The 12138-nt window shown below is 37.0% G+C and overlaps 1 protein-coding gene across 1 annotated transcript; it reads left to right on the top strand.

Moving 5' to 3' along the window:
* The first annotated feature begins 92 nt into the window (after positions 1–92).
* On the top strand, positions 93–12120 carry LOC144660109 (tRNA-dihydrouridine(47) synthase [NAD(P)(+)]-like). The gene is made up of 15 exons (XM_078520667.1): positions 93–265; positions 1045–1705; positions 2106–2147; positions 2757–2846; positions 4199–4261; positions 4376–4492; positions 5571–5636; positions 5920–6036; positions 7087–7183; positions 7787–7865; positions 8144–8191; positions 8604–8691; positions 9058–9110; positions 9279–9407; positions 11124–12120. Exons 1-15 carry the CDS (start codon positions 108–110, stop codon positions 11206–11208), a joined length of 1893 nt encoding a protein of 630 aa, XP_078376793.1. The 5' UTR covers positions 93–107; the 3' UTR covers positions 11209–12120.
* The last annotated feature ends 18 nt before the right edge of the window (positions 12121–12138 follow it).

Below are 12138 nucleotides of genomic sequence, written 5' to 3'. Positions count from 1 at the left end.
GAGAGAGGGGAGAGAGAGGTGTCCGCCTTGTGGTGCGCGCATGGAGAGACTAAGTTCTACTTTCAACCCACAGCTGCGCTGAGCCTGGGAACAAGTTTGCTTTAAATATGTCGGACGAGGCTGAAGGATTTTCAGCTGCGGAAAAAGCGAATGGCAGTGATAATTCTGTGCCTGATACCGCAGAAGAAACAAATTTACAACCCGAATCATGTTCGACATCTGCTGGCGTGAAATTTCGACCTGGAGTTGCTCCTATTAAGAAGCAGTGAGTATGTTTTGATATAAACAAGACGATTGCACGTGGATCGGACTTCACGGTTTTGGGTTGTGTAGTGGGGATATTCCAAAACTATGCCATCCTCATTTGAGCAAGATTTCCGTATAGCCCCATACTAAATTATGCAAACAATTATGTAACCCTCGTTCTATTCACGGCTGATGGAATTTGGGAGCGATTTTACAATACCGGGCCACTTATTTACATATCTCTGAACGCTTTAAGAACGAAGCATAGTAGAAACAAAAGGAACCATTCAAATTCAATGAGATGCAAATTAGTGGCCCGGTATTCTACAGTTTAGCCAGAATTTGTAGAGGGTAGCAAAGGGATTATGCGGGATGTAGGATAAATAAGGGCAAAAATATAAAGACCATGAAATGTGAAATTAACTTTCTGTTGTTTAAAGTATACTGGACATGGGAATTTTATTAAAACTTGTGCATGAAATTAAATCATGACCCTTCCCCTCCCCCCCTCAGAAAACTCTCAGATCAAGACGAGCACCACCAACAAACACAACCCACTTTTTGCAAGTAGCCTAAATCTGAACCCAGGCCACGTAATTTGGTAGGAGGGGACCACTCTCACCCCTGCGCCATCTCCGTAGACAAATGATAAAGTGATTATATGTATGCCACAAAATGGCAAGTTGATTGGCAATAAAATGCCTAAATATAGTAATATTATAGTGCAGTTTTAAAATACAAGTATAAAAGGATAGCCAAAATAAACTTGTAATATTTGTACATGATTTTTACAAACAGGTATTTAAAGAAGACTGCAAAATGTGCACCAAGTAAAGCCATTTTAGATGAAAGTAAAGCTAGTGAAGGCAAAGAAATTCCTTCAACCAGTAAAGAAAAGAATGAAGATGATGGATCAGGGGAGCCACCAGCTAAAAAGAAAAAACGTGGAATGAACAAAAACAGACCAAGAGCGGCTAAACTAGATTTCAAGCAACAATTATGTACAAGTATAGCCAAGGGCGAAGAGTGTTCGTATGGTGACGAGAAATGCAAATATTTGCATGACATTAAAAAGTACATGGAAAATTATAAACCTCCTGATATTGGAGAAACTTGCGTGAATTTTGAGAAATTTGGTAAATGTATTTATGGAGTGACTTGTAGATATGGAAAGAAGCACATTTCGGAAAGTTTTGAAAATATTGTGAACACAGAGTTGTTCGATGAGAGTATACCTTTAAGAACAAAGAGTGTTTTAGGTAAAGACCTGACGTTTTCATTGCGGAAAAAGAAGTACGAGTTTCCCAAAGCGGAAACATACTTGAAGCACCTTGCAAAGGTAAAAGCTGAAGGGAAACCTTACAGTGAACTTGGAAGTTTGTTGAGAATTGGTGAGAAAGCTGCAGGAGCTGTGACTGATGAGGATGTTATCAAGCTTAGACCAGAAGAAAAGAAAAAGGTATGTAGTGAAGGGAGGATGGGGTGCGGTAGCATGGGAGAAGAGGGGCAGGAAGTGGGAGAAGGGAGGGCGGGAAGCAGAATTCCTAAGGTAGTAGGAACTGTGGGAAAACAAGTACAATTTTGCATTATCATGTTATATTTTGCAATGGGTATGGGACAATGGGTATGGGAAAGAACGGCTGTGGAAAGGGGCAGGAGGCTGGAGTAAAAATGAAAGTATAAACATATTTACAGTTGCATTTGCTGTTTAAGATTCCTTACATAAAAGGTGTCTCTTTACACTACAACAGAAGGAACTGTACTCAGTAGTTTTCTGCAATTCTGTCAAATATATTCTTTAGATACAATGATGTTCTGTTAGTAGTTCACTGAGTCCACTTTATTTGTTTTTCTATCAGATTAATTTTGCTGACAAGCTCTATTTAGCACCTCTGACAACAGTAAGTTGACCTTCAAACCAGTTTATTATTACCTTTTTCATTCAGTCTTTAAATGCTCTTGGCTAAAGACCAGATGTCCTGGTCAGTAAATCTATATTGGACTTTGGAAAAAGCGGCCCATGTTCTTGGGTGAAACAATTAACTCTCTCTATAGTACCTCTCCCCACCCAGGGCCGGGTTGTTCGAAAGACGATTAACGCTAACCCAGGATTAAAGGATGATCAATATTTTAATTTCTCTTGTTTTAAGGGTTTTCCATAGCTAATGTTTTGTTAATTTTGAGATTGGTCCATATCAAAACTGGGGACAGAAAATATTAACAGAAAACCTCAAAGAAATGTTATAAAATTAAAATCAAATTTCACGCTAATCCTGGATTAGCTTAATCATGCTTTGAAGAACCGGGCCCTGGTGTATAAATGGGTACGGCTGAGATGTTGGGGCAACCCAACGGAAATGCTAGCAGTTACGATGGACTAGCATCCCATCCAAAGGATTGATAAAACTTATAATCCCTGCATACAAAGAAGCCATCTGGTTCCCTCTGATCTTTTGGATTGGAAGACACTTTAACATAACTTTTTTTATCATTGTTGTTAATTATTACAGGTTGGAAATTTGCCTTTTCGAAGGATCTGTAAACAGTTTGGCGTAGATGTCACTTGTAGCGAAATGGCCATGTGTACAAAGCTTCTTCAGGTTGGTCAATCTGATGTGCTATAATATCTGTTTTATTATTCAGTTGTTTATTTCTTTGGCTTTGTTTAAGTGTCATTGAAAGAAATTTTCTACTTCCTTCATTGAAATGTGCTTAACCAATCACAAGATTTTTAAAGTGGATCAAAATTAATATACACTGATCATATTTCCTAACAAACATCTCTCAGAAGGTCACAGTTTTCTCACACCAAATTGACATAAAAAAAATTGAAAAAATACTTAACAATTAGACTACGAGCCCAAGTTTTCTATGAGCAAATAGTCAACGAGGCGCAGCCGAGTTGACTATCGCCCATAGAAAACGAGGGCGAGTAGTCTAATTGTTTTAGTAGAAACTCTAAAGGATTGCAGTCCAAAACCTACAATATTGTGCACTTTGAAGACAAAAATTAAGAAAATTTACCGCTTAAAGAGCTACGCGAGCGCGCGACTGTTTTCTATCGGCGAATAGAAATCAGTGGGAGAACCAATCAGATTAGCGGATTTCCATTAGAACACAGCTGAGTTTTACTAATGTTTATTAGATTGTTATCTTTGGGCTTTGCATTTTACTTGTTCCTTTTTCATACTGTAGATTAACACTTTTCAAAATGGTCAAGTCTACAGTCTAGCTCTTAACAGAAGAATGTATTGTCCTCAGTCCCCAGGGGGGGTACTTGCAGTATACATGACGGGGGGGGGGGGGGGTCCGACGGAGCTTCATATTGCGAACCCAAAAAAATACATGAGCCTGAAATTTTACACCCAAAAAAATACCTGACATCAAAATTTTCTACCCCAAAAAGTACAAGACCTAGAACCTCTATACTGATTTATTCAATAAAACAGACTTTAAGACCTAAAAAAATATATGACAGATCTCTTGACCCAAAAAATACCGAGGATGTAAATTTTCAACCGAAAAAAATACGTCGGACCTCCCCGTCATGTATACTGCAAGTACCCCCCTGGACCTCAGTCATCATTGTAGATTTCAGTGATAGGCAAACTCTGAAATTCAATTCCAACCAACGGATCATGCTTTTTGCTGCCATCATTCATCTTTAGTGGATCTCTCGGGAAACAGAAGTTCACTTCAACCGGGTGAAAAGAACAAGTCTGTCAGTTGTGATTGGAGGATTGCGATCCATTTTGATTGTTTCTGTTTTTCATGGGTCATTGGCTGTGGCCATTATTATGATTGACAGCAGCGAAAAACGCAATCGTTAGTTAAATTTTGAATTTCAGAGTTTGCATATCACTGAAAACCGCAATAAGCTATCCCTAGATGAATAACATTGTATCAGTGATAGAATTGTTGAATAATTTGTGCACTCTATATACCTGTTTAGGCTAGCATGTCAGAATGGGCCCTGCTAAAGCGTCACAGTTCTGAGGACATTTTTGGTGCACAGGTAAGTGGTTTGTAACATCAGGATTTATGTTTTGGGACAATGCATGGATGTTATTTAATGTGACCAGCAGATTATTATTCAAGGCCTCTGATGTATTTCCTGTCACCTTTGCAGCTGTGTGGTTCTTTTCCTGATACTATGACGAAATGTGCTGAGCTTCTTCAGAATGAAGTTCCTGTTGACTTTGTTGACATCAACATTGGCTGTCCTATTGACTTGGTATTTAAGCAGGTATCTAGATTTATTAGATTTCTCTTCATTTAGTACCTATTTTGTTGTGAAAGTCAAAGACAAGAAAAACTTGAGAAGAACCAAAAAGTATATTTTCCCATGCAGCCCAACCCCGGTGGAGGAGGGGGGATTTTTTTAAGCAGTCAAGATTTAGTTTAGGGCTATTCTTGGTTTTCATGTTACGTCATAAAATTTTGAAATCAAAATTCACTAGGCCTACTAAATTTTCTTTGTCATTAGACGTAAGATAAACTAAAAATATATCTTTTTGCAAATTTCCAGATCGATAGTGTCATTTGTTTTTTAAACAGAGCATTTTGAATATTCGAGTTCTCCGTCGTATGTGACATCAAGCTGAGTGCCGTGACAAAGCTGTTTTGTTTGAAAAAAGGCCTTTCCTTTCCATTTTCAGCAGATTGAACATTTCAGATATAATAAGTGGTGTTTATGTGAAACTGTACTAGCTCATGAGCCAAAGATTGCCACTGTTGTAAACAGAATTGAGTTCCAGATGGTTTCTCTGACATCACGGCGGCTATATTTGTGTCCCTCGGAAGGACACAGTTATGGTATCTCCATACTAAGCTTTATAAATTTGCGTGGAAAGGTTCGGCAAATAACTCGCGAACGGTACATTGCACAGACCTGAAACTTGGAGAAATTGTTTATCTATTCATCGTCTACAATATTTGAAATTCATAGCTTCTGTAGTTGAATGGTTTCGAATTTATTTTTTGATTGCGTGACAGTGAAAACCAGCAATACATGAAGAAATAAGAATCCCTGTCATACTGTGGGCGCAGTCTAGACCCATGAGACATGACAAATTAAATATCTTTTTTAATTCAGGGTCAAAAAAGTCTGAGCCATGCCCAGATTGGTCTCTTTTTAGGGGTTTAATTCACATTTTCCGAGAAGCATCCCCATCCCTTTCATTTGAGAGCCCCCCTCCCCGAACTGAACTGCATGTGTAATTCTGCATATTTAAGTATTACACCATCTTTCCTGAGCATGACTTGAATAAGTGACATTGGAGAAGGGGGTGCAACTTCTACTCTTGATGTTTTGTTCTTTTTAGGGAGCTGGCAGTGCTCTGATGGGCCGATTTGGAAAGTTTGAACAGATTGTCAGGGGTATGAACTATGTAAGTATGTGCAAGTAAACATAAATTACACTTGAATGTGTAGCTGTGAATACAAGTAAGTAATACTGCGTTCGACTTGCTTATTTTGGCATAGTGATTACAGCAGCACAATAAAATTAAACAATGCTAAGTTGATACCTGATTGTACTGTGCCTGATATTATAATTATAGTGTCATCATTAAAAATGACACTCAAGAAGACAAAAGTAAGGAATGAGCGATAAAAGTCATTTTCTTAGATGGTTTGCAAACAAATTTTTATGTCAATCTTTCTTGGCCCTAGGTCCTGGACATGCCTCTGACAGTAAAGATGCGAACAGGCATTAGTGATAAGAAGAGTACATGGAATGCACACAAGCTCATCACCAACCTCAAGTTATGGGATGTATCACTTGTTACTGTAAGTCAGTCATCTGTTGACAGACAGTTGACATGGATTATATTCATAGACCAAGATTTTCTTAAAGATGATTTCCAGTCCATACTGCGCAATCTCTGCCTGCAATGTTTGTGAGTCTCACAAACAGAAGAATGTTTACTAGCAAAAATAAACATTCCGGGACAAAACTTACCTTTTTCTTCATTATTAACGCCAGATATCCTTGCAAAACAATAATGACGAGTAAAAGAAGCTCGACGGTACATGTATTTCAAACAGACGTTTTATCTCATCGTGAATTCTTGAACCGAAACGATCCGTAATGGCGAACTAAAAAACTTCATGTATGCTATCACCGAAGTGTAACGTTTCAACAAATTCAAAACAAAAATGAAAACAAACCCCGAGTCTGCGCAGTACGGACTGGAAATCATCTTTAACATAATAGCCATCTGCGTTTTTCTCAGGACTTGGTCCTGAGTTGTTTTTACTTGTAGGGGAGCATTGTGAAAGCTCCTTGGAAGGTCTGGCGGGGGTCCAATAAAAAACCTTTTGTGAAGTGTTATAGATGTTGCAGTTAATTTTTGGTCTCAGTTAATTTTTTTTAACTAGTTAGTATTTTTTCTAACTAGTTTTTTTTTATATTCTAGGTTAATCAGTAGAAAAAGTAATACACCTCCCCTCCCTTGATGTCTTATTACCCCACCCCCTTACTATCTGCTATTAATATTATCCCCCTCCTCTAAGTACTATCATCTATTTTTTTTTCTTTTTACTAACCTGCACTGGATTTGAACTCTCAACCTCTGGATTTGCTGTCCAACCCCTTACCACTTTGCCACGTAGGAAATGTTGGATGAACCACTATTTTTTAAAAATATATGACTCCAACCCATACCCTAACCCTAACCCTATTATTTACCTAGTATAAAAAATTAACTAGTTAGAAAAAAAATTAACTAGGTAAAATTTAAAATTAACTGAGATCAAAAATTAACTGCAACATAGACATTTTCTAGCACTAGGCATTGGAAAAAGTACAACACAGAGAAATTTAATTATCTCTTACAGCTTCATGGTCGTTCAAGAGAACAGCGATACACCAGACTAGCAGACTGGGAATACATTAGTGAGTGTGCAAAGGCAGCTGCCCCAATGCCCTTATTTGGTAAGAAATGTGAAAACATTTACTGACTGTAAATAAGCTGCTTTTCCTTATCCTTTTACTGAGTGGTGCAAAGGATTGGGGTGGGGGGGTGGGGGGGGGATCTAGAAAATTACAGCATTGTTTGTTGACCATTAGACGTACAATTTGGTATGTAGAATTTATTTATGGAAAAAGTAAAATGGCCTAAAAGTACAGTGGGAGGCGCAGTGGCCTAATGGTTAGCGCGCTTGACTCCGAGTCGAGCGGCCCGGGTTCGTGTCCCAGCCGGGGTGCTGCGTTGTGTTTTTGGGCAAGACACTTTACTGACTTACAGTGCCTCTCTCCACCCAGGTGTACAAATGGGTACTGGCGAATTTACTGCTGGGGGGTAATCCCTGCGATGGACTGGCATCTCATCCAGGGGGGAGTAGCAATACTCTCAGTTGCTTAATGCCACGGAAACTGGGATAAGCTCCGGCTGTATGGGCCACTTTGCTTGGACACAGAATTTACCCTTATATCTTATTTTTAAAGAAAGGAAATTGTTGACAGTAGAGTGGGAAACTACAAAATTATATAAAATGTTTTTGTTAAATTGATGTTTGCATAACATTGATATGTCAGGTAATGGAGACATCCTTTCCTATGAAGACGCCATTTTACGACGGGAACAAACTGGAGTGTCTGGTTTAATGGTAGCAAGGTACTAATGTACAATTATTTTAAGTAAATATTAAACTAAATTTTCTTATTTTTTAGGAGTTTATCTTATAATATTTCATTTTTATAATAAGTTTTTCTCAATTACCACCCCCCCCCCCCACCCCACCCCTTCCTCCCTTGACATTTTGGTGTTTAGTATGTAGAATGTTAAACAAGAAGCAAAGAGAATTTGTTACACAGTTGTTGTAATGTTTATTTTTTTTACTCTTTTGAGGTTGGGTCTTTGTGTGATTTTGTATTTTCTGTTTTATTTTTCAGAGGAGCTTTGATAAAACCTTGGATATTTACAGAGATCAAGGAAAACAGGCAAGTCTTGTTTTTAGCAAATAGTTTTCATCATTTGGATGAGAGTCATCTTAAAAAGGACTGAATTTTCAGGAGTGCTGCTTTTTGACTTTTTTGACAACCCAAGGGGAAATCACTTGACTTTGTGATAATAAATATTATAATAAAAATAAAATCTTTATTATACGAGAGGCTCTGCTCACCAAAGTGGTTTTCAGGGAGGTCCTGAAATAAGGTTAATAGCATAAAAATAAATGAATAAAATAACAAAAGTAAAAATAAAACTCTTGCTATGACTGTTAAACTTTAAATTCATTCACAACTGATAGGCTTTCTTAAGACTACTCATAGCTGGACAATCACACAAGATGTACTTTTACTGTACATTTTTCATAATTTGTGAAAGTTAACAGTGTTTTCTGTGATTTGATAGGCACTGGGACATTTCAGCCAATGAACGTCTTGACATGCTGCGAGATTTCGTCAATTTTGGTCTAGAACACTGGGGATCTGACTCTATGGTATGCTTAAATTGATGTTGTGGTTTAAATTTGTCTTTGGTTTAAATATTTTCAAACCAGTTTGATTTTAATTTCCCTTTGTTACAGATTATGATAATTAATTTGAGACAATGGAAAATAAAACTCAAACTGGTTTGAAAAATTTTCAACCAGAGATAAATTTAAACCACAACATTGACAACAACTGTTGTAAGGTGATGCAGATGCCTTGCAAAGTGGGGTACACACATGACAGTATCACATTGGAGGTTACCCCTACCGTTTTCTGTGACATAGTTGATCTATACTTATTTGAAAAGAGAGAGATTTGACACATTTTTTTTTAAAAAAATACTTTTTTGAGAAATTTTCTTTTTTTGTCCTTAGGGAGTTGAAAACACTAGAAAATTTCTTCTTGAATGGCTGTCATTTCAATGTCGGTAAGTTAGTTTTGGGTTTTCTAGAACATTATTTTATTATGAACTGTGACGCCATCAAAAAATAATAATAATTCAATATCCTACAATTTAGTAATTTCTGTACATGTAAAAGTGATCAAATTAGTGTCTAGCAGTAATTTTACAGCATTGATCTTTTGCAATCTCTAGGTACATTCCTGTGGGTCTTTTGGAGCGACTTCCTCAGCGGATTAATGAGAGACCTCCTCCTTATTATGGACGGAATGATCTGGAAACTTTGTTGTCAAGTGGTGATTGTACGGACTGGGTCAAAATAAGGTAGAAAATTATTACTAACTGTTATTTTTCTTTACAGCTGTTTACTTTTATAAGAACTATTGAATTATATTACTTATTCCCCTGGAATCAATGGTGCTGTCTGTAGTTTTTGCATTCTAGCTGCTTAGTAATTTTGGATCTTCGCCTGGTCATTGCTTACATGTACATGCACAATTGAAAGGCTCCCGACAAGAATGTCCCCTTGATATTTCGGCTAATTTGAACTTTGTCAAAACAGCTCCAAATTTTGCATGCAGGTTTGTCTACATGTGCTAATTAGGCGATTATTTCATTACACTCGCCATTGCTTTGTCTTTCATAAATAACATCTACAAAAAAAAAAACAGATTCTGTAGCTTACATTGTCCACAGTCATCCAGCACTAGAAATTTTTCCACGCATCGCGTGTGCATATCTTTCCTTGAAGAGCTGTCCGAAAACAACAATAAACAGCTAACCGCAAGCAGACTGCAGTGAAAACTAACCGCAAGCAAACTGGAGTGAAAGGCACCTGCAAGAAAAGCGAGATGGGTTAAAGCTGACTCTGATCTTAACCCTAACAGAAAACGCTAACTCTTACACCTTTCTACGACCCTAACCATAGCCCTAAGCCTTGGGGTTAGCTTTTGCGTTAGGGTTAAGCCGCTCGAACCCTAGCCCTAAGCCTTGGGGTTACCTTTTGCATTAGGGTTAAGCCGCTCGAACCTTAGCCCTACGCCTTGGGGTCAGCTTTTTCGTAAGGTTGAGACTTTAGCCCTAACTTCAAACCCAAACCCTAACGTAAACCCTAACCCAAACCTCAATCTCATTGTTTTGGCGAACAAAAGGTTTCTTTTGCTTATTGTTTATCAAACAAAGCTCTAAAGACGCTGTCAGAAAAAAGCCGTGGTTTTTGCATGGGTAATAACTCGAAAATGAAGGGAAAAACCCGGAATAAACATAAAGGGCGATGTTAAGCACATGTAGACAAACCTGCATGCGAAATTTGGAGCTGTTTTGACAAAGTTCAAATTAGCTGAAATATCAAGGGGATGTTCTTGTCGGGAGCCTTTCAATTTGTAGCTTAGAAATAAAGCAAGAAAATTGTAAACAACAGGCTGGGCTTAGCAAAAAATAAAAACAAAAACAACAAAACAGCAGAAAACAAAACTTCAAGAAACTGAAAAACAGATACAGTTTGCAACAGTCAAAAGTCTATTGGCTGGAAAAATAAGAAAAAAACTTGGATCTTAGTATCATTAATCATTCTTGACTGATCCAGGCTGCTTAACTGATCAGATCTTAATTCGTTGTCCGGAAATAGGTTTTTGTTAGAGAATAAAAGAAGGAAAATATTTACATGAGTTGTTTGGTTGTGAAGGGACTTTTTTGTTTTAAGTGACAATCAAAATATTCCATTGAGTGAAAGGTGTTACAAAGAATCAGTTGTTGTTTGCTGTTGAGGGAGTTTCAACAAATACATTTGTTACAGTACGGTGTACTAAAATGTTGCCTCATTCCATAAACGCCATAGTGATTGTTAATGCTAGTTCATTGATTGCATTATGTGGAATGTAGTTTGATTTCTTCTAATAATTATACAGCTTTGGCTTTTTCTTCTAGTTATGAGCTGCTAATGTTCAAAAAGAGGAATTGCAAGTTCTTAATGAACAAGTGTCAGTTGCTTTGTAAGTGCCATTAACAGTTTGATTATTTCCTTTTTCTATCTCTCGGCAGTGAGATGTTGCTAGGTCCTGTGCCAGACAGTTTCACCTTCATTCCCAAACACAAGTCCAACTCGTACACTGAGACAGAGGGATAACTTTATAGGGTTATTTATAGTCCACATTATTTGTAAAATGTCAATAAACAGACCTGTAAAATGCTCTCTGATGAGCTAATGGCATCTTGCCAAAATATTTCAGATCCAGTTTGAACTGTTTCTCATAATCATAAATTATTTTGTTCTGGCATTAAGCTGGGACAATATAAATTGGCTACTAAAATGGTAGTTATCACATAACAAAACATAGAATACAAACTTGTTTACAATATTCTGAATCATGCAAATTAGTCAGAACAATGGCTATTTAAGTAAAGCTTTTCTAGTAAAAGGTTGAGAAAGCAGAGGTTTTGTTCTTTTTTATAGCAAGAGAGAGCTGACAAAAATTTTGTTTCTCTCTTTCATCCTCCAAGTTATTTTTGCATCATAGTTGTATAATAGAGGTGAATAGAATGTGGTTTCAATTTTTAATTCCAATATGCTCTGATTCAAAGACTAATTTTAAGAAACCAATATCGTGGCTTGTGTGATTTCAGTTTTTCATGTGAAAGTTAAGTAAAATTACAGAATTATAATCCTATAGTCTTATACAATACTCCTGAAAAATACTGATATTTCATAGTCAACATTTACGCAGCCTTCTGAGCAAATTGAAGTTTGTGTTGTGACTTTCCAAGTGTTCAAAATATCACATTTAACAATACCATTCGGCAAACTCTTCTTCTCAAGAGCTGTTGACTAGGTTGTTGTGTATGGGTTCTAGGGCGCAATATTTTGGTTTTGAGTAATTAATGATAATGTTTTTGTTATTCGCAACTTATATAATTTTAGAAAGATCATATGCATGGTCATACCAGTTGAAGGGCAATATAAGTACAGTGCAGCTTGCATATACTGGTTGCTATGACTCTGTTGTAAATTATAATAAATTTTGTTTCTTTTCCCATCTTATTTTGTTGTTCTTTTTCA

This window comes from Oculina patagonica, chromosome 7 (assembly GCF_052425735.1).
Source record: "Oculina patagonica isolate OP01 chromosome 7, crgOcupat, whole genome shotgun sequence".
Classification (NCBI taxonomy): Eukaryota; Metazoa; Cnidaria; class Anthozoa; order Scleractinia; family Oculinidae; genus Oculina; species Oculina patagonica.
Note: the sequence above shows the minus strand (reverse complement) of the source record. Positions and strands in the feature narration are given on the sequence as shown.

Coding starts and splice junctions, on each gene's coding strand:
- LOC144660109 (XM_078520667.1), top strand. CDS start 108: ATGTCGGACGAGGCTGAAGGATTTTCAGCTGCGGAAAAAGCGAATGGC. Junction 1,706..2,105: donor GACCAGAAGAAAAGAAAAAG/GTATGTAGTGAA, acceptor TTTTTCTATCAG/ATTAATTTTGCTGACAAGCT. Junction 9,408..11,123: donor ACGGACTGGGTCAAAATAAG/GTAGAAAATTAT, acceptor ATCTCTCGGCAG/TGAGATGTTGCTAGGTCCTG.